The 23,208-nt window shown below is 35.7% G+C and overlaps 2 protein-coding genes across 5 annotated transcripts in view; both read left to right on the forward strand.

Annotated features, from left to right (window-relative positions):
• The first annotated feature begins 567 nt into the window (after window positions 1-567).
• LOC121872884 (bifunctional peptidase and (3S)-lysyl hydroxylase Jmjd7-like) lies at window positions 568-9,342 on the forward strand. Of its 4 annotated transcripts, none has more exons than XM_042376011.1 (7): window positions 568-668; window positions 3,306-3,478; window positions 4,796-4,873; window positions 5,509-5,662; window positions 7,854-8,007; window positions 8,238-8,394; window positions 8,791-9,342. In XM_042376011.1, the coding sequence occupies exons 2-7, from the start codon at window positions 3,436-3,438 to the stop codon at window positions 9,210-9,212; spliced, it is 1,008 nt and encodes a 335-aa protein (XP_042231945.1). In that variant the 5' UTR covers window positions 568-668; window positions 3,306-3,435; the 3' UTR covers window positions 9,213-9,342. The 4 variants fall into 4 exon arrangements, with proteins under 4 accessions (XP_042231945.1, XP_042232031.1, XP_042232118.1 ...); XM_042376097.1 differs by lacking the exon at window positions 568-668 and adding an exon at window positions 686-800; XM_042376184.1 differs by lacking the exon at window positions 568-668 and adding an exon at window positions 861-883.
• A 4,979-nt stretch (window positions 9,343-14,321) lies between these two features.
• LOC121873055 (protein ecdysoneless homolog) overlaps window positions 14,322-23,208 on the forward strand; it is a 102,937-nt gene continuing 94,050 nt past the window's right edge. The window contains exons 1-3 of the mRNA XM_042376399.1: window positions 14,322-14,351; window positions 17,722-17,957; window positions 19,150-19,267. Coding sequence (XP_042232333.1) covers window positions 17,729-17,957; window positions 19,150-19,267 — 347 coding nt within the window. The 5' untranslated portion in view covers window positions 14,322-14,351; window positions 17,722-17,728. The remainder of the gene's footprint in view (window positions 14,352-17,721; window positions 17,958-19,149; window positions 19,268-23,208) is intronic.

Below are 23,208 nucleotides of genomic sequence, written 5' to 3' on the forward strand. Positions count from 1 at the left end.
ATCCATAATATAACACAGCACTGTTCTGTAATAGATAGATTCCCAAGAGCAAAAGCTGCAACAGGTTGTACTGGAATACAGGGTAGTACAGTAGTACATTATGAATGTGTCTTATGATTTCTTAACTACTGTACTTGTGTATGGTGTTCCCCTCTAAGCTGAATACAATTGTCTGATATTCGCTAAATAAATGTTAAAAGTGGCATTCCTGTAGTGAAGGGGTTAAAATCTGACTCTTATGTATTATATAAATATAATTTATAAATTAATGTATCAAATCATTAATTTAAGTCAATGCATTCTCACTTTCATAGATAGTACAGTAAGTTTGTATATTACAAGAAGTGGAAATAGATTTACAAAAAAAGCAATTATAATATACTGTACAGTATAAGATTACAAAGAAAATCATTATATATATATATATATATATATATATATATATATATATATATATATATATATATATATATATATATATATATATATATATATATATATATAAATAGAAAGAGAGAGAGAGAGAGAGATTTTGTAGTGTATACAGTTTTCTCAAGGGAAACCGGGTTCCTAGCTACAGTCTCCCCAATTTCCAAGCGAGCTAAATATCTATTAAATATAAATGTCAAGTCACGTGTTTGTCAGGTCCAGGGGCCACTACAACTATGGTAATTTAATTTTGGTGACGCTAAATATGTCCATGGGATGTAATAGATTGATTGCATTATAGTTAAATTGGCAGGTAACTTAGAGGCCGTGGCCAGAAGGTGTGTTGATGGCAGGATACTGAAGGATTTATGGTCAGTTACTGAAGAATACTGTATATGGAAGGATGTCATCCAGTGATGTATGATAATGTAACTGATAGATGATTAATATTTAGGTAATACTCTGTAATATTTGTGTAGGTAAACCAGGAATTTTAGAATGTTCGATTTCCTTAAGTTTTTCCACGTGTTCTTATCATTATAGTAAGCATTTTAAAAGAGGCTACATTTACAAAAGACTAACATTACACCATGATGCTTCAACAAAGTTTCAATTCATAGGTATCAGATATCAAAATAAGTACTTTCTGGTTAATATGTCAGGGGGTCTGAAGGGCAGAACCTCCAGCTGTGAAGTTAAGTAAGGTCAGGTAGGTTTCTCGGGTTGGTTAGGTCAGGTTAGGTTCAAGTAAATGTTCTCTTTTTTTAAATTACTTACTATAAGAATAAGAACATCTTTGGAAAAAATTACGAAATGCAACAGCTAATTCTGGTGGTTGTGCTATTCTTGGACACCATGTGTGGCACTTGATCTGTCGAGCAACTCAGTGTTTCTCAATAACCTTTCTGTATCTTACCTAACATAATCCACCAATTCTAACCAAACAATCAATAATGTACTGTATTTATATCCTAAGATTAGCAGTTTAAGGTAGATTAGATTGGTTCAACTTGGCTAGCTCTGTTTAGTCATAATGTAAAAACACTGTAGTTGGAACCGGTTATGTGTGTGAAACGGTCGTCACATACACAAGTGATAATGGTGTCAGGGGATTTTGTAGGTGGATGTAGATAAGTGTTTGGGATAAAAAAAAATAATATCTCCAGAATAATAATAAAAAAAATGCAATTCTTCTTCATTTGTGAGGACTGTTTTGAAGTAAGAAAAAAAGTTCTCCAATGGAAAAAATATTTTAAAGTTGATGGTTTATCTGAAAAAGCGTTTCAGAGTATTACCATTATACAGGTACTTACAAAATAAACACATTTGGTCACTAAAGTGTTCAAACCGATACCTGAAAAGTTTGAAAGATCTGCATCATGGGTCTTTTCCACCCTCTTCGCTTCAGCATCTTGATAAGTTAGGCTGCAATTTTTTTTTTTTTTTTTTGTATTGTATGAGATTAGAGAAGGGGGTTAATACGGGATAGTAGTTTGATACTTTGTGCACCCTAATCACAGTACGCCTGTACAGTATTTGGAAATACGGTGATATCTCCATTAGCCAGAACAATTGGTGCAGAGCATTTCCGGGAATGAGACATTTCCTGGTAACGAGACAACTCTCTCAAAGCCGGAAAAAAATCCCTCATCCCCGGAATTTTCCAGGTAACAGAAAAATTTTCTCAGAAGTTCCAGAAATTGCCCATTATATTATCTCTCAAACGCATATAAAAAAAACCCTCATCCCTGGAATTTTCCGGGTAACGTAAAAATTTTCTCGGAATTTCCAGAAAATTCACCTGATTTTCATCTCTCAAACCCGGAAAAAACTCCCCCGTCCCTGGAATTTTTCGGGTACCGGGAAAATCTACCCCTCGGAAAATCGCTCCCAAAGCCGGAATTTTCCGGAAATTTCCGGCTTTGGGAATGATTTTCCGAGAAAATTTCAATTCCTGCTAACGGAGAGATTACTGTATATGAAATAGAATAAAATTTACATGTTACCTCCTCATCAATAAGAATACTTAAGAATACATTCTACATGTTAATTATGAAATGAAGTTGAGAGACTGTTATTGAGTTTTTCCCATTAGCTATGTAATTCTTTTATTATTATAAGTATTATGTAGTTGCCAGTGATTATGCTTTTTCAATTCGACTCTATCTTACTGGTTATGGCTGGGTGTAGGCTTGGATCACTACATTCAGGGCTTTTATTCTTACTAAAATCAACCAGAGTTCTGTTTTGTTTTCATTTGCTAGAACTGTTTAGCACCTCCAGCAAATACAGGTACCTGTACAGTAATACAGGTACATTAATACTCTCCTGGGTATTGGAAGGAAAAATTATCCATGAGACTGTTTATTTCCAATTAAGTGTATTTTTAATTTACCCAAATTAATTATTAGTGCATCTCTGTATACAGTACTTATTTTAACACATTCTGAAACTCATGGGTCTTTTTTTTACATTTTGGTTGGTCTTATATTTTGCCCTGTTTTTCACCTTACTCTTACCTGTTGGGATAATCTCATCTAGGGTATGTACAGTATTATCAATTCCATAATTAAGTACAGTAGTCAGTGCTATTTATTGTATAAAAATTATCACTTTCTTTTTGTATCAATTAAAATGGAAGTTTAGAAATTTATTTTAACAGCAGTAGAGTTGTGAGTTTGATAATAAAATTCTTGTACAGTACTTTATATTGAGATCTAAAGTACAAGTAATGTGACATTGGATGTTAAAATAATATTTATCTTATACATTTTTATAGTAAATGATGGGAATGTTGGTACTAATCTGATTGATTATTGTATTAAATATTAAAGTGTTTTACAATATTCTAAAAAAAATTATCCACTGTTGTACAGGAATCTGAATTCTGAAATGAGTGAAGTTCAATGCTGCAGGCACCCATTACCTCCCAAGTGAAGAAGTTTGACACCCAGTTAGTCATTTACTAACAACTGCTGTAGCACAAATACCTGGAAAGATCCTGCCATGTCTGAGGATGAACAGATAAAGTCTGCCTCATTTTCCCCAGGTATGTTCAACTAGGGCACTCATATATTGTTGTAGTGTATATTCATCCATCATTCACCTAACCTAACCTAACCTAACTAATGTATTTACACATCTGTTTTATAATAATTTTATGTTAGTTACCTTGAGTGCCTACTTCTACGGTAGAATACCAAATGAATATCACCTGAGAGTTATTTGTCCAGGAGTGTTGAACAAATATCTACAGCAGCATTTTTCAAGAAAAGTTGAGACTCTATTGGTATCAAAGGATTTGGGTGTGTTGAAACTAAAAATTTGTTTGTCATGCTTTATATTGATGTTTTAAGACCAAAATTGCCAAAAAATCAAATGACTGCCATGTAAAGCTTGATATGCCCGCACCTTCTGAATTGGGGTGAGATAGCCATGATCTTTGCTGGTGATGGGTGATGGTATGTGTGGAGTGACCGGAATAAACCAAATACTTGTAGATATATGTACTGTAAATACAGTACCTGTAATGTGATGTACAGTAATGACTAATATAGTACTGAGTAAGACATGAATAAATGATGGTAACTGTAGGAGTCTGCATTGAACGATGTTGTATATACAGGTATATACTTTTTTTTTTTTTTTTATCATATTCTCCACTTATCAGTTTACTAGCCTTTTGGGCGGTCTATCCTGTGTTAGTACAGGAGGAAATCGGGGACCTGGAAACCTGTGGTGTTTGGTAGGGTCACACTGGATAACACCCTTCTTACTTGTGTCCAGGCTGAGGCTCGAACCCTTGACATTTTGGTGAGAGTTATGCACGTTACCACTGTACCACCAACACCCCTATTCCACTCTGCATTACTGTATACTGTACGGTAGTGGAAAAGGCTTAAATTAGTGAAAAATATTTATATGGTTAATTATAAGTGAGCAGTAAAGATTTTTTTTTTTTTCACATGTAAAAAGTAATTACACGTATATGTTCCTTGAAATTAGGTGCTTGAAAGCAAAATACACTTACCCCCTTGTGTACAGGGGTTGCTCTCTGTTTAATAAACTTGTCTGGTGACATCCCCACAGTGAAATGGGTTAAGGTGTAACAAAATAAGGTCAGTTATCTCTATTTTGTACATTGAAATTATAGACTGAACATTTTAAAAGTGAAATCCATTATATTTTCTATTCCTCAGAGACAAAATCCTTACCTTGATCTGATATCACATTTCAATTTTAAGTACGTACTGTACAATAATATTTTTAACTTGCACATTCTTCATCAGACGACTGTATAGATCATAACTAACAGCCATTCATGTTAATTTATTTCAATTTCCTGACATACATATTATGATTTCAGAGGAGAACGGTGTGTACAATCCAGAGCCAACTGGAAAAGTGAGAGACTGTCTTCTCAAACTGTCCTTGGAAGCCAGTGGTAAGTCAGAACAATAGATTTTTTTTTTATAATAATGGTTGTCATATACTTTATTTCACATTAGATTAAACACCCTAATGCTAACCTAACCTAACCTCTTGTAGTGTTAGTATGTTTAATCACGGGGTTAAATAAGCTGGGGGGCTAATCTGCAGGTGATCTACAAATGGTACAGTATATTGAACTCATACATTATATACAGGATGAGAAGAAGGTTATTGGGTTTAAATAAAGAAGGTAGATGAGAAGTGAGATGACTGGGAAAGTAATTAATAAAGGAATGTCTAACTTAGAAAATAATAAACTGTATGAAGAGATTATGGGAATGATTTATCAAATTATGCATGACAAACTTTTTGGAGTAGACCATACGAGCAGACCAGGGAAGTGGAGAGGTACTGTTAGAAGAGGAAAACATAACATAGAAGGGCTTCTACTCATATGTTTTAAGATATGGGGATAAAACTAGTGAATAAAGTAAGACAGTACTAATCTAACCTTGGTCTTAGGACAAGTTGAATGTGTCAGTCATAAAGTTGTTTTATTTGTAAGACTAAAATCTTCTTATGAGCATTGACATTATAGTATTTTGAATTTATGCTAAAGCTGTATTTATTTCCTTTTTTATTTGCCAGAACTGTACCTCACCAATGAAGTGCCTGTCCTAGATGACATCCCATCACCATTAGAGTTGTACAGAGAATGGATAGCTCCCAACAAACCTGTAATATTTCGGGGAGCCGTTAAAAAATGGCCAGCCATTGGAAAGTGGTCGTATGATTACCTACGGTAAGATTATTGATGTATTACTTTAAAATGTTGGAAACTGACTTGTCTTCTTTCTTTTTTATTCTTAGGTAAAGCTCTTTGTCAGATCCCTCTCTTCTTTTTTATTTCTTCTATTTTCTATTATGCTAATTCCTACTATCATCTACTGTTATGTGTTTTCAGGAATATACTTCCATACCTACAGCTTTACTGTCATCTGTAATGCCACTTTCCATCTACAGTATAACCATTAGTTCAGTGCTTACAGTATGTGATGGCTGATATCATTCTGGGCCAAGGATGAATTTCTTCTAATTGTTATTAATAAACAGTGTCACTCAAATTCCTTAGTAGAGTCGACTCCCAGTTGTAAGGGGTTGTGTTCCAGGGCAACATCCAAATGACTTGCAGATATAAAACTTGGTAAACCAGAAAAATACAATACCCCATACTTAAGGTAACATTGATATTTTAACACTAGATAGCTTAGCTATTGGTAACACCAAAAGGTATAATATAACTTGGGTACTGTATTATGACACTAACTTAGGATCAATTGAAGATTAGTCTCCCGGTTTATTTCACTTGTTGATTAAACACCCTAATGTTACCTGGGGGTCATGTTAGGTCAGGTTAGCATTAAGGCAGTTAATCTTATGGTGAAATAAGCTGGGACTAATCTTCAGGTGATCTGAAAATTACTTAAAAATAACATAAATATTTATAATACTAAAAGGTGTGGAGATGGACAATGGCTGAAATATATGGGGAAGAATCTACACGTGGTGCCCCTCAGTACTGTACCTGGAGGGAGAAGGACATCAAAGGTTTCAACCCATAGATTACAGGTATTCTGATAACATTAATTACCTGTAGTTGGATTCTTCTGAATAGCATACAGTAAATTCTCAAGTTTATGAAGGGTTGAATCCATAAAGGGGTCTTGTAATTGCAAAATTATGTAAATACAAATCTGAGAAAGTATTGAAATTTATGGTTAGGTTCCAGAAACCACTGAGACCATCCATTATTGCAGTTTTTCCCCTATACAGGTACACTGTATTTCAGCCCTTAAAAGGTTCAAACTGATGTTGCATATAGCCTTCTGGTATGGTATAGTTTTGCAGCACAAACTATGCATTCAATAAACAACATCTAAGAGTAAATTATTCTATATTCATTCTAAAGTTGATTTTCATGAGCAGAAGTACTGCATCACATATCATGTTCTTACTGTTGTGCATTAAACCTGTCAGTGAATAGGGCTTTGTTTCTCCCATGACACCATTTGTTTCTGGTGGGTGATATCTTACACAACAAAAGTTTACCAATACACATAAGCTGTTCATAATATGAGTGTTGCATTATTTCTGTACATGGATGTTAGTCGAGTGAATTTTAAATATTTTAGTCCAGTATTTGGTTTTGTTCACTTTATGCATTTTTATGAAGAAGTCTGTTATTCTCCTCTCTTTCCATGAGTAAGACTTCAGGATTACAAAACGAAATCAGAAGACATGGTTAGCCTTCATTCAGTATTGTCAGTAAAATAACATCAAGTTCATAAATTGTCACCAGAAGAAGTGACACAGTAGGTCTCCAGGTCTATTGATAGAATTACCAGTCAGCCATAGCCTCTGTTAGAGTTTGAAAGGAGATCTTGTCCATTGTAGATACACAGCAAAATTATGGGACCCACATTCACTTTTACACTTGCCTGTTTCTCCTTATTGTTTGTGTGATGCTTCACATGTCTCTACTGTACCTTTAATGATTTAGCTTCTATTAAGAGAGGAAAGTGATGTGTCAATTACAGTACAGAATAATAAGAAAAAATTTATTATCTGACTCAGAGTGTGGGTGAACGGAGAGGATGGACGCTTTTAATATTAATGTCTGTGTCTATTGGTAGGCGCTACAGTATATCTTAACAGTTACAGTACTGTATAACTCTACCAAATTATTTCATGATGTACTGTTTACACTATTTACCATGAATGAATTTTGCTTATTGGGGATGTGATGCAGTGATGTTCATTCCAAGTGATAATGAGTATAAAACATACTTTCAGCATGGCAACACATTGAAGCAAAAACACTCGTACTGCACTGAAAAGAAGTTCTATACCTATATGCTGTATTTGTATTCTATGTTCTATTCACTTGTGTGGGATTCAGCCTTTTTATTTTTCACTTGATATTCTCCTAACAGAAAACAAATTGGCAACAAAGAAGTGAGTGTGGCCGTCACCCCAAATGGTTATGCCGACGCTCCGTGTGATGGGTATTTTGTGATGCCTGAAGAGCGCTCCATGATGTTTGCCAACTTTCTTGATATAATGGAGGATCCAAAGAACCAACCAGGAGTAAGGACATAGACTTTTTTGTTATTATTTATGTCTTAAACTGAAAGGTAACTGGAATAAGGAAACTCAAATATGATACGGTAGGAAAATTCTAAGTACACCGAGAATCAAGTTACAGCACAAACACTGTACTGTACTCTACCTAACAGTTCATAGCTGACCTGAAATCATTGCTCTCCTTTATTATACCTGTTCACTGTTTTATTTATGAAATTTTGTTTTTGTTTCAGGTGTTTTATGTGCAGAAACAAAATTCAAACTTTACGGAGGAATTTTCTGAGATACTCTGTGATGCATCTCCAGATATTCCATGGTTCTCTGAGGCACTCGGCAAAGATCCAGATGCTGTTAATTTCTGGATGGGTGACCAGAGAGCTGTTACATCAAGTGGGGCTCATTATTGTTCTGTAATAGTTAGAAGATTGTTCTTCCCTTACAGTACTAATTTGCTGTGAAGAACATATTATTATTATTATTTCCATATTATTATTATTATTATTGAGTGTATAATAAAGAGAGTGACATACAAGTGTGAATAAATATACGTACAGAGATAAGGTGTGCCTTTAGTGTGTGTGGTACCCAGAGAAGTTTCATATTTAGTTTAGCAAATATGAATAGTATTCATCTTATACTGTAACTGTAGTGTTTTAATTGCATCTGATCAGATGTTTCTGTTGTACTGTATAATTTAATAAGTTAATCTTATGTGTCTTATAATATGACATATATAGTGGATTATTCAGAAATTTTACTGAAATTATAATTAATTTTTTCTTACAGTGCACAAAGACCACTATGAGAATATATACTGCGTAGTATCTGGTTATAAGGACTTCATCCTTCTTCCTCCTACGGACTCAGCCTGGGTACCCTACAAGAGTTATCCTGCAGCAACATATAAGGAGACGACTGCAGGCAGCTTCATCATTCAAGAAGACACCAACACAGGATCTGTACCTTGGATCTGCATTGACCCTGTGAAGCCCGACCTGGAGAAGTACCCACAGTACAAACACGCCAGTCCAGTGTTCTGCAGGGTCCACGCGGGGGATGCCCTCTACCTCCCCTCATTATGGTTTCATCATGTTAGACAATCTCATGCTTGTATTGCTGTTAATTATTGGTATGATATGGAATATGATATAAAATATAATTATTATAAGTTTATACAAAATCTTTCATGGTTAAAAGAACCAGAATAGGTTTTTGAGGGGGAATTACTTTCATTTAATAAATTTAAATGAAAAAGGTGTTCCTTCTCTGCTGTCATTGTTGACTGAAATTATTTTTATCTCCTTGAAAAGTATAATATTAAAGTTATCAAGAAATATGTCTAAGCACTTTTGTTTCCTTATGGTACTCTATATTTTATTAATTTATACTTGTACTGTATACTGTATTCAGTATTGTACTGCATTACATATGTGGCAATCACAGTCTTTACTTTTATGCCTAACATAGGCTGGGGAAAAAAAATTTTGTCATGTTTTTCCTGTCCATCTGCTTGTCCAATCTAATATATAATTCCCCATTTCATCTAAACAATGCATATAATTTTCTACGAAAGATTCTGAATTTAAAAAAATAAAAAATTAGGAGGATATTCTACTGTATATGCATATTGTAGGTTGGGCTTCACTGTATGTTTTCAACTTTTGCTGTCTTTACACATTACACTTTTTTTGACAAATGGCTAGATACATGTATCGGTATGATAAACTGCTAGGCTGACAATGTTATCAAGCCCACACACATAGCTGCTGCTCTTGATATTGAAACAGTTTATTTACCCCCAAAAATACAGATACAGAGAGAACAATAATATCAATATTGCCTGGGGTCTGTTAGTGTCACCTGATATACTATATACTGTACTGTACATTTCTCTCGGGAATTATTATGCACCCCTGTATAACATTATTTTAGTATCATCTGGATTAGCATATGTAATATGGTGTTAGTAAATATATATGAGAATGTTACCATAATTATCACTTTTTATTATATATTTTTTCATTTATACAATATTATAAGTATTTTATATACATATTTTACAGTACTGTACAGTTGCTATACATTAATCTGATAGGTGAGGGAAGCAATACAACATGGGTTATGTTTAGGTGGAAACAAGGGGACAGGCATAGTCAGGATAATGGCTTGACTGCAAATATATAATCATTACAATGGTACAGTAATTTCTATCTATGTAACAATGTATGACATAATGGTTTTGATGGTAAGGTAAGTGTTACAAAAATATTAATACTTGGACAATAGATACTTTTGAAGAGGTGATTTAAAGAAAGGGAGCGTAGTCTTTGCTCGGATGGGTGGGGGTAAGTTGTTCCATACTTTCACGCTATGATATTTTATGTAGGTCTGGGACTGAGAGGAGCGCTTGGAGATGGTCTTAGTAGGTCTTGGTGTGTAAGTTGTACCACTGGTTATTCCAGAACTGAAAATAATTATTCTCAACCAAGTGATTAAGTGATTTATAAACAGAGCACAACAGTAAGTGTATATATCTTCAAATCTAAACATTTTATATTTAGCAAATTGTTCATTAGTGTAATCAAATTTTTTAAAGTTGGTTATTGTCCACACAACTCTCTTCTGATCAGTCACCTGGAGTTGTGTCTTAGTGATACAATTACAAATTTGGAGGGCTAGCATTAAATTTTACCATTCAAATAACTACACTAAATTAAGTGAGGCTTAACAATATTTGGAGCATATTAAAGTTTTTTTTTTTGACCGGTTAAAGAAGAACTCTGATTACTCAAACATTTCCTTAATCAGATGAAAATGTCTTTAAACCAGGTACTTTCCAGTTATTTGTGCCTCTATTTTCTTATTTGTTTGTTAGATTACACTGCTTTTGTTTCTCAGTTTCCCTGCCTGAAGGCTTGGTTGGCATCATAATCACGGTTCTCAATAAAACAGCTGTGATGTGTGATGTGGAACAGACATTTATATTTGAAGGAGTTGAGACAGATTTTGTTTCTCTCAATTGCTCCTTCATGAAACTAATGTCTGTAGGGAATATGCCATAAATGCAAATTATTTTTTTTCCAAATACAGTAGGTAATGTACTGTATAACTGTGTTTTTGCCACAGTGTAAATGAATGCGACATTATTTACTATCATAACATTGCTGGAACAAAAACTTAATTTTTGACTAAGCCCCAGAGGAAAGCGCCAAGGGGTTGAACGAGCCAGCCAAGGAATGGGTTTCCCACATCCGATCCAATGATCAGGCAATAGTTCATTCAGGAATGTTGTAACCTCATTGTGAAAATAAAGTGTTTATTCCAAAGGTGACAGCAACTTTGGAAAACTTGATGAAGATACATATGGCTGTCAAAAAAAGATCATTACGATCTACAAAATATATGGAGAAAAACAGAATACCATTTTGATGTCTGTATAGCCACAAAAGCTCATATTGAACTTTTAATGCTTGAAAATAAAACTTTTTGAGCTCTTTTTTATTAGTATACTGTACCTTGCATTTACTGTGGCTTTTGTTAGTTTCACACACACACACACACACACACACACACATATATATATATATATATATATATATATATATATATATATATATATATATATATATATATATATATATATATATATATATATATATATATATCGGTGCCAAAGCCACAGGCAAGTAAACCCCTCTTCCCAGGACCCGCTATTTTTACCTAAAAAAATCTCCAGTGTCGGCCATGCACGAACGGCTGCCGGGAATGCACACACATGCACAATGTTAGAGTTGGCCAAATAGAATCATTTAACAAGCCGATCTGTGGTACCGGTATCAATTAATGTAATATTGCTGCGCTCTAACAACCAAGCTTCTTAAGCTCGCAACAAGGTCATTGATTAGTAATTACACTGGTCCATTAACAATTAAAAATTATGATGGGTAGAACTTTCAATAATGCACTGTATATTAACGGAGCGGTAACGGAATTCATAACCTGTGCCCGATTAGTTATTTCGCAACCTGGCAAACCAGCCGAAAAGTAGTTTGTTCAGTAGGTTAACAAATGGTTGAACGACAAGTATAATCTTTTAAGTAACTTAAAGGCTTTCATAATTAACAATATAACTTCATAATATTCAGTGAATTACTTTATACTTCGCCCATAACTATTATATACGTAATTTGACTACTTTCTTAACAACATTATTAATGATTCAAGTGGCACTGCCACTGATCATTAGTATGAGAGGCGGAGCTGTGTGACAGAGGGCTCTAGTCAGGTGAGCGCGGGCGGAGTGACAGTGGACTTTGGGTAGCAGTTAAGTGTATAAGTAGAAGTACCAGCTCACACGGCAACTAAGCTTGTATATACTGTATTTCTTGATTGTGTACTGTGCTCAGTGTACTGTACTGTACTTTAAATTTGTTGCAATATGAAAGTACTGTACGTATTTCCGGTTTTTTTACTAAGTGACTTGCAAATCTTAACTATATAGCCTACAGTGTGATAATAATAATAAAAATAATAGACTATTAAAATCACTATAGTATGCCATATGGTTTGCTATATGTGTATTAAATTATTATATTGCCTTTGAGACTATCAGGTGGGGATACAATTGTGACGTAGGCGAGTATAGTATGTGCTGGGTGTGTGCCAACAATCAAAGACAAAAGTCGTGTAGTGAAATTTGGTGAAAATATATACCGAAGGACTAAACTTTTGGTGTACCCTGCCTTGTGGTAGGAGGCTCTCAAGATGTTTCACAAGTTTTATTAATCTTCGGAAAAAACCGCGACACAACTTTTGTATTTGATTGTACATTTCACGGCCCAACACAACCTTTTAGCCTACAGAAACTCTTAAACTCTCGTGTAATAGATATTTTATAGAATAATTTGGTTAGGATTCGAACCTTGATACTTGGGAATGTGTCGAATCCAAGGCGAGACCACAACACCACCAGCCATGAGAACTTATACATTGAAACGCATATCTCCGCTATCACTAATCGCCATCACTTAAGTGGTAGTGACCATGCTGCCACACCCATATGAGAAATTTCTAGAGCTGTTAATAAGGATGTTGAGTTGGCTCTAGGACTGCTAAAATGGTAGGAAAAATGTATAGTGAGATGGCGATGGCTTAGATTCTCAATAGAAATTATAGATATGAGGAACTTACCTGAAGCAAAACTAAACAGAGACACAGATTTCTAACTGGAGTTTAATTGCTATTTAAAACACATTGACAATTATTTGATTTGTTAACGGTGCCAAGCTTTTTCTTAAAACTTTCCCTAATTGCATTGAAGTTCAGGATTGGATAGTGATTCTTGCCATATAAGTATCGTTATTAACATTGACTTTAGTTTGCAGACAATATACTGTTGTATCAGTTCGCATTTTTAATGTGGGAGTTAAGAAAACAGATCATGTATCTGGCAGGTTTGAGGCAGAGGATGTCCCGCTCTTCCTTTCCCTACAAACTGTAGTAGTGTCACAGCTAATGCTCATCAACACTATTCCCTCGATTGTCCGACTGCCAGGAACTTAAAAAAAAATCGCCTCTCTCTGGCCGGTGTTACAGGGGGGACTGAGTAAGTCGTGACGGGCGGTATCTAAGGTAAGCAATATAGACATAGGTAATGTCTGTTATAAGATGATGTGAAAAGTGAGACATATGAATGTGTGAAAACTAATGAGAGAAAAGAAGAAAAAAAAAGGCGGGTAAACTGTCAATAGACAACCTCCAACAACACACAGACTCAAGGATGACTCATTGATCAATAACGACGCTGTTGGGACAAACAGGTAGCTAGAAAGTTTCCTACAAGTGCACTAATACATCAACTAAGTACATTTAGTAATGTTTTGAACCATCGTCGACCCATGGCAACTTTACCAATTAACAAAATTATAACGAATTATTAATGCTAATTCGTTATAGAGACAAAACCCCCATAACAGATCATACGACAATACAAGAGTTTTAAAGGTTTTGCCGTACGATAGATATGCACTCATAGATGTCATTTATAACTAGAAAAATAGTAAAAAAATCGTGAATGACTCCCAGTTTTCATGCAATAAATCATGTTGAAACATTCCCATGATTGGCGTGGCTTTCTAAAACACTACCAGTATAGATATTTATCTTATAACGTGTATATTATATTGCATAACAGGATAATTTAATTAAAATAATAGTTATGTTTTTAAATTCAACGATAAATTACCTTAGGATATATGAAAATATTGTGACATAATGTTAAGATAATTATTTGCGGCGATATATTTTGTTTACGTTTGTTCAGTGACGGACGCGCGCCAACTCCCAAGGTTAGTTATTTAAGATAATTTATATTTGTGAAGGAACCAACGCTTCTGAGAAAGGTATTATCTAGTTCTAAGCTTCTTTGTGATTAATAATGTATAACAGACACAGTAATTAGGTACATAGAACAAATAAAACAAAAATAATACATTTCTTGTCTTGGTCTTCCTCATGTGTTGGTGTTTTGTGGTGGGCGACGGTCAGCACCAATATATATATGTATGTTTATTTGACTTTCCCTCATGTATGGGTTCATTTTTATATGTATTTTTTAACGTATATGCTGTGTCTGAAGCATATATTTATGGACGATAGGTAGAATGAAATCTGAGTGGGATGGTATTTTCGTAGGCCCGTGAGTTTGTCTGGACTGAATGAATACCTATACAGATATTTTTCAAGAAATGGAATAATAAATCCAAGTGTCATCTAGAATTTTCCTTTAATTTTGCCAATGCCAGCTAGATCTTTTATTCCTTGGTCCCGCCTTCTACCTTCATCTTTAGATACACCTCGCTAATGAAAGTTCAGTTTCCCTTTATGGTTTTATTTCTTTTAATATTTTGACAGGAACTATATTAATAATGTTTATTTTGATGCAGTGAATACAACTCTGGAGTGGGAACAGAAAAGACGGATTTGAAAACCCTTGAAAAGAACCATCAGCCTAATCAGAATTATACTGTATACACTTTAGGTTCTTGGTTTAGGCTCTGTTTATTCTAGTGTACAGTGCCTTAAATAGTTTTCAAATATGCTTTTCTTAGTTCCCTCATCAGATTTACATGCATTATAATAAAACTCAAATATGCTGGTGAAGATGTCTAAAAAAATAATAGGGATAAATTAACCTACAGTGCTAAAGTAAATCGATATGTACCTTCTGTTGTTACTTCAGAATCTGGTTTTTTTTTATATCTAAACTAATTTATCAGAATCATTACACTTTCAGATATTGGGTATTATTATCGCTTTGGTCATCCAGCGAATTTTAGGATTTTAAGTTACCACCGTCCGAGAAAGGGTTAGGTTAGGTTAGGTTTGGTTTGGTTTGGTTTGGTTTGGGTAGGTTAGGTGACGTTGAAAATATGTTTTTCCTATGGTTTTTGATGTTTTGCACGATTCTGACCCACTAGCAATTAGGTGGATGACCGAAATGATAATTTTACCAAATATTGCACACATACATTAGTCTAAGAACACTCATTTTTAAACCTGGATCTGCCTATGACCGTACACTCAGTTGTCTTGGCATTATGTTTTATAAATTTACTGCGAAAACCAATTCAAGTACAAATACAGTAATACATTTTACTTCTTGGCTTGTGTGACGTTTCTGCTATTAATTTTTTATTTATTTCATCAGTGAGTTCTAACCACATTAACTAACCAGGACATTTATTGGCAACATGTATAATGCTTAAGTGATTGAAGCCATTTTGTGGTATAATAACCAGTCTCATATTGTTATCATTCTTTGGGGATCATTTACCTCACATAGTTGATTATCTGTTTCGGGTGTTTAGTGCAATCATGTGAAGAATTATTTGTTCCTGAATTACCTACAAAAGATAAAAAGCCACACTTTGGTCACCAGCGCGTCGGTTTCCGTTTTTTAACTTTCCACATGTAGATTAGACCAGTCAGACTGCCTTCAGATAATCATGGTTAACACACTTGCTGGAAGGCGTTGAAAATGGTCGTAAAATGTTGACGTTGATGATGATGGGACTTAGGGATGTCAACTAGATTTAGAGTAGGGGGTAAAGCCATGGTGTAGCTAAGAAATAGGTTGACCTGACTTAGGGACATACTGAACAGTTTAAATGGGGCATTATTGTCATCATTGTTGTACTGTAGTTGTTGTGGTGGTGAAAAATGTAGCAGAAAACAGTGATTTATACGGAATACAGTAGTATTGACAGTTTATAATTGAATACTGTATAAGGTGATTATGTGATGGTTATTTGCTTCTAAAGAGAGTGCAGTGAAACCTCTATTTAACAGACTATATAGAGATGAAGGTCCATTATATCAAGGGTCCGTTACATAGGAAACCTCCCTCAAACGGATTGTATGGGGATAGAAGTCATTTGTATGGATATTTTGCTATGCTTCTGGCTGTTTCATTTCCTTACATTTTGAAAGATTTTAAAGTTACATTTACAGTAGACTTGGATTACAGTGACTCTTAGTTTGGTTGTATAAATTATTACCTGAAAAAAAAAAACCTTGGTACATGATTAAAGCTTTTTGTTTTTTAGGATCAAAGTCTTTATATTTTTATTGTGATCTTTGCTTATAGATGGATAGTTATTTTTTATTATTGATATGGCATTTGGAGTCTAGGAAATGAAGAATATCCATCCCAGTTTGTTTCACCTGAAGATTACCACCCTTATGCAAACCTAACCTAACCTAAACCTAATCTATTGGTAATCTAACCTAAATGAACCTAACCATAATTTAGATCGGTGTTATATTATTTCCATCGTGGTGACCGTATATACAGTATCTTTTACGAGGGAAAATAAATTGACTAAACCCACCTAACCTACCTACCATTACCTGTGTTAATTGGATGGTGTTTATATAGATTAATTGGGTTATGTGAGGTAAGTTAGTTGGTTTGTTTTGTCTGTTTTAAAAGATGGTTTATACTGTACAATACAATACACTTGAACTTCTATATAATGGACTTCTCTCCCCATGTAATCCATTAGAGTGGGGGGTTACATCTAACAGACCCTCAATATAACGGACTTTCTTCTCCTAATAGTCCGTTAAATAGAGGTTTCACTTTACATGTCTAGCTACCTGTACTGTACAAAACATATACAGTACTCTACATGTCATAGTTATCTATCGTCAGTTATAACAGTGAGGTATTGTATGTCCGAAGTTGCGAGAATTTGAATAATAAAGTTTGAGATAAATATAAAAGTACCTCTGTTTTATATATACAGTATACTGTATATATAGTTATGGTCAAAGCAAAATTTTTTTATGTGCAACGTTAGTTTGGGGTAATGTTTTGTTGTACTGTATTGAAATTTCATTATTATGCCTTGTCTAGTTTAACCTCATGACATGTGAATATGGCACAGTAAATATTACCTGTACTGTATTGTATTGTTTTCCCTTTACATTACAATACAGTATTGTTAAAATTGTTCATCTCTAATTTTTTGTTGTAATGTACTCAAATTGTTTTTAAACTTTAATAATATCATTAGAAAAAATGCTAAGTTAGATTAGATGAGGGCAGTTAATCTCTAGGTGAAATAAGCTGGGGTGGAGAATCTTCAGATGATCCCAAAAATATTAGTGTGTAATCTCCTTTTTGTGATGATTAATTTGTTTTATATTTTACAGATCTGAAATGGCTTGTAGTATATTCAATCAGAAGCTCATGGAAAGAGAGGAAACTATACGGTACTGGCTCTTCCCACACCACGAGGACGGCTCCCCTGTAGTGGACGAAACAAAACTAGAAGAACTGGCTGCCAAACTGCTTGCTCATGTTGCTCAAGACACCCACCAGTATATATGGAACAATCAGTCATTCACACTTAGGGTACGGAAGAAAGCACCATGTGACGGCGCCTCAGGTAGGCTGTGGGCGTAGGATGTACAGTAGACTTTCAGGTAGCTGTTGTGACCATGATCTTGTTGGGTGATGACACATGTTAGAATTATGTCGGCTTTAATTTAGTGTTCGAAGCTATATGCAACACCTTGAAAGAGTGATGTTTATATACAGTGAGACCTCTATTTATCGGACGATATGGTAGAATGGGATCCGTTATATCGAGGTTTGTGAGATGTGAAACCTCCATATAACAGACTATACCCGTTAGATTGCTATCCGTTAAATGGAGGTTGAACTGTAGCTGGAAAATCATCATCCTCCCAGCTTTAATTGGAGCCCTACAGTGTTCTTCATGAAATATCTCGATTAAAAACATAAAGGGCACAATGAATCTTAAGAAGTCATCATGCACTTCACACTCAAATGTTCACTCACAACCTGGGAGAGCTGGTTTAGGGAAAGCCAGATTTTGCAACTCCAGTGGTCAAATTCCGGAGACTTTTCTTAAGGCTAATACTGTACTGGAGTTATGAGAATGAGACTAACCTTTGAGGTGTAATTTGGAAACAGGTTATATAGTTCTCGCAGCTGTTCAGAGACACTTAAGCTGGTGGAAGGATAGAGCACATCTGTCTTCAAAAGTTCCATGGATATATCCAAAGCAGGGTCTCTTTGTTTACTTGTCGTATATCTGCAGTAACTTGGTTTCATTTGACAATTGCATTACAATTTATATCTTAGCTGGTTAAAAGAATACCTGTAGTATTAAATTAAGATTAATGACCATTAGAAACCATGTACAGTATTGTACAGTGCTCTATGAAATTCCACATTCCATAACTGTGCCTGCAAGAAGATGATATCTGTTGGGGTTCTCTATAATTTGCACAATTTGTATAATTCTTTGGCCCTCAGTAGGAGTCATCTGCTACTTGAGTGGATCTGTGTTTGAAACCACTTGATAAAAATAATGACTGAGTTATTTTGATAAAGTTAGGATTGGTCCAGCTTATGAAGATTGGAAAATAGTATTTAATAGCTTATTTGTTGTTTTATGATAAGCAAAATGCTATCGGCAACTCAGATTCATAAAGTTTGATACAATGAGTAATTGTGAACAAAATCCATTGTGCTGTTAGTAGTTTTATTTAATTATTTATGACAACTTTTAAATACACATAAATTAATTCTTCTCTCTTTGGTTTATATAGGAGTGCTGGGTCCTCACCTGGCTGGGGTGACCGTGGTGGGGGACAGGCTGGAAGATGAATGGTTTATTGTATATCTCCTCCTCACCCTCACACGAGATTTCCATGGGCTAGTGTGCCGGTAAGTGTGCCTCTCATCTATAAGTCTGAGTACTGTACTTTCCAGTAAAAAAATATATTTCTTGAATTTTACAGAAAGCAGGTAGGAAAAATTTTCTGTCTACTTGCACTATATTTTGTCTGATTTATTTTTATCTTGTAGTTATTAGCCCATACAGACATGTAAAATGGGCACAGTGATGATGCATATTAATAGCAAGTATTTTAACAGTGAAAATTTGTCTACAGAACATGACTTTGTGTGTGTGGTCTTATATGCAGTTTAGATGTTGCCAAGTGATTCAGTTTTCATATGGTAATGTCCAGAGGTTATAGTGTAGCTGTTCATCATCTCGCTACAGAATGGAGCCACAGCTGTTTGTCAGTAATTTTTTTTTCCAGTATGAGGATAGGTAGAGTTAGGGTTTTAGTCAGACTGATGTAAATGGATGGTGGGGTACATGGAGTTGATCGTCCTTGATGTGCATGTGTCACAGTGTATGTTGACCTCACAGGACCTCCCAAGTGTTTCTGTTTATGTTTTTCAGGATTACTTCTGATGTATATTTGTTACTACTTTTATTGATGTACCATATGTGTCCTGTAATACTGCACTTTGTTACCCATGGGTTATTGTTAAGTGAGTCTTGAGATCCATAGCTTTAGACCCCTCCTGGCAAGTGCAGCTATAAACTAGGGGCCCGTATGTTTAATGGTATCCAAATGTCCAGGTTTAAAAAAAAAATTCTGCTGTGATTAATATCTCTCACACAGTAGTTTACTCAGCATCCAATAAGGAGTAAAACCAGGAGCCAGAATCCATTCAGTTGCTCTGTGTACTGTCCTTACAGCTCTCTTCACTTATAAGCTGGGGTTATACAGTACTATACTGGTGTAAATGCATAGTGTCACTGTTTCTTGACACCTACCAGGTTGGCAATGCTGTCTCATCTTGCTCAGTTATTGCTGACTCTTAGTGTCTTCTGGTACATTCCATGGGTAATAAGTTTAAGGTTACTCATTATCACTTTTAAATCATTGTATTCTTTGAGCTTGGCAATTGTCATACAATCATTTTCAACTACAGCCATCATCTGTGGAAGTTAGCCACTGAGTATGGGTTAAACAAGTTAAATGGCTAGATCTCTGTGTGTTAAAGTAGGTCATCATCTTCTGGTGGAAGAGAGTGATTTAAGGCATCTGGATGTGGAGATACATTGAGAGGCTTAATAACTCTTCCCATCAGTTGTTGGCATTGGAGACCCAGGTCAAGTCCTTTAGAAATTATGTTAATTTCTTGTGGAAGGTGCTTATGGAACACTCTCCAGGGCAGCAGTTTCAGCAGACAGTAGATCATCATCCGGAAGAGGGTATTTGTTGTTTTTAGTCCTTTTTTTTTATTCATTTAAAGTAGCCTTGTGGAAGGAAGAAGTTCTGCAGTCTAATATAAGCAACAACCCAAAATTTCACAGCTTGGGTTCCTTCTCTTATGAAACAGAAATTTGTCTCCTGTTGTAAAGTATTTTTTTTTTGCCTGAATTCCTGTATCAAAACTTGAAGCTTTAGGCTTTAGATTCCAGTGCTGGGATTTATTGGAGGTAACATATCCAGCCCAGATGGATCTTAGAAAGTTTCAACATGAAAAGATCTCTAATTTTGTCTTGTTTGTTTTTATATCAGCCTTTGGACCTTGCAGGACCAGTGGGATCCAGTTGGAGGATCCCACAATCCACATACATACTCACTAGTTTTAACTTCTTTAAAGCCAGAGTGGCCTCGTGCAAGGAAGTAATAAGCTATGTTTATTATTCTAAGGGGTTCTCTGTAGCAGCTTTTTACAGGGTGGTGTATAGTTGCTTTACTAAGAATAATGTATTTATTAACTGTGCCTTTTGTATCATGTTTCACAACTTGGGCTCACATGATGTAGCATATTTTTACTTGAAGTGCATTGCCTGTTTTTAACCATCTTAAACCTGCCTTTGGTGGAGAGAATACTGTACCAAGTTATGTCCTATGTTCAGGGCCGGTGCAAGATGATTTGGCGCCCTAGGCAAGCCTTTAGATGTGCGCCCCCTTGAAAGTTTTGATAAGCTAATGTAGGTACAGTAACCCATGACTACATTGTTTTCATCTTGTGGCTTTATTACTTCACCCATGCAAATAACCAATTATTGTTATAACATTAAGTCAATAAATCCTTGACGTAAACTTCAGAGGTCAGGTAACCTTGCCTCATCCCGACAAAGGCAGGGAAGGGGCGGCTCAGCCGCCCTGGCAGTAAGGGAGGGGAGGGGATGGTGGGGTTGGGAGAAGGGTTCCTCAGATGTCAGCCTTCAGGTCACTGCTCGACAGTTCTCCAGGCCGCCAAAGATAAGGACCCGGGTTAGTCCCTCCGGGGGGTTAACGAATAATATTAAAAAAGAAAACACAGTCGGCTACCGTCTACCTACCCTCGCCTCCCTCCGACCCCCCACAACATCCTGCTCCGACCCTCCACGGCTCCACCACAGTGTCCACCACAGTTTTCCCTTCATTTTTAATTTTATCCAAGTTTGTCCTGAATTTGTGGCGCCCCCAGATTTTGGCGCCCTAGGCGATCGCCTAGTTTGCCTAGTGGGTAGCGCCGGCCCTGCCTATGTTCTGGTTGATAACATAGAGAATTTTCAAGCTCCTATAGTTGTAGCAGCACCTGAAAACAGAATTTAATATTAAAACATAAAAAATAAAGAAAGTAACATCCTGTATCCCTGGAAATGAGAAATTACATGACTTTACAATTTGTGGACCAAATTTACCTGCAGTACTGTCGGTGAATTAGTGCAATCAAGAGCTGTCAAAATGGATAAAGCTTGAAGAATGATTGTGAACTGCATATATTGAAGTCATTTAGTATGTGGTGCAGTAATGCCGTATGTGTAGTGAATTGTTAAGAGATATAACACCGTGGAAAGTAATGAATCACTTTGTTTGCTTTATTGCTTTTAGATGATAGTTATGAGGTAGTGTGTGTGTGTAATGTTCTATACTATACTTTTCTCCTGATTGTATCCTCACTTTCTACAGGTACGTATCTGCATTTCCTCACTTTCTTAATGTAGGTACTGTATCTGATTCACATGATCCGCCCTGCGTGTGGGAGAAGCGTAAAGATAATAGTGTAGATGAATACAGGATGTTTCAAAAAAAAAAATGTAGACACACTGATTTAAAGATTTTTGCAGAGCTCATGTGGAACCGTTTCTTTGTCTTCATTTGGTTATAACACGTACAGGGTATGTCGTTTGTATGTTGTGTGCCTCTCGTCCGATCAGCGAATTTAAGCAGCGTTGGGTGTGGTTAGTACTTTCATGGCATATAAATTAAAAGGACCCTACTGGAAAAAAGGGCGATGAAAAAAACAAACAAAACCAGGAAATTAGTGAGCCATTCTGTCCCCACACAGGTGATGAGTGACTAGCTCCTTGATTGACAGCGATATGTTTTGTTGTTACAGTAGGAACATTATAAAACGTCATCAACCTATTTAGTTATGGTAATACTGTACTTAACAAAAGGCTTGCCAGAAATGTTGGTAATATTCTTCTTGGAAATTTAGAAACCAGTTTTGAACTTTCAAATATATATAAAAAAGCCCACAGGATTAATTGAAGACTCCATTCCAGTTTATTTCACCTGAATATTAACCTAACCTAACTTAACACTTTTCACCCTCTCATACCCTCACCCCCTCTCTCTTACCTTCACCCCCCTCTCTTACCTTCAACCCCCCCTCTCTTACCTTCAACCCCTCTCCTTCAACCCCCTCTCTTACCTTCAACCCCCTCTCTTTCCTTCCCCCTCCTTACCCTCACCCCCCTCTCCTCAACCTCACTCCCCTCACCAATCCCCTTTCTACCCCTCACCTCCCTTCTCCACCCCAACCTTCACCCTCCTTCTCTCCCCCTCCTTCCTCCACCCCCC

Source organism: Homarus americanus, unplaced genomic scaffold (assembly GCF_018991925.1).
Source record: "Homarus americanus isolate GMGI-L3 unplaced genomic scaffold, GMGI_Hamer_2.0 scaffold51859, whole genome shotgun sequence".
Taxonomy (NCBI): domain Eukaryota; kingdom Metazoa; phylum Arthropoda; class Malacostraca; order Decapoda; family Nephropidae; genus Homarus; species Homarus americanus.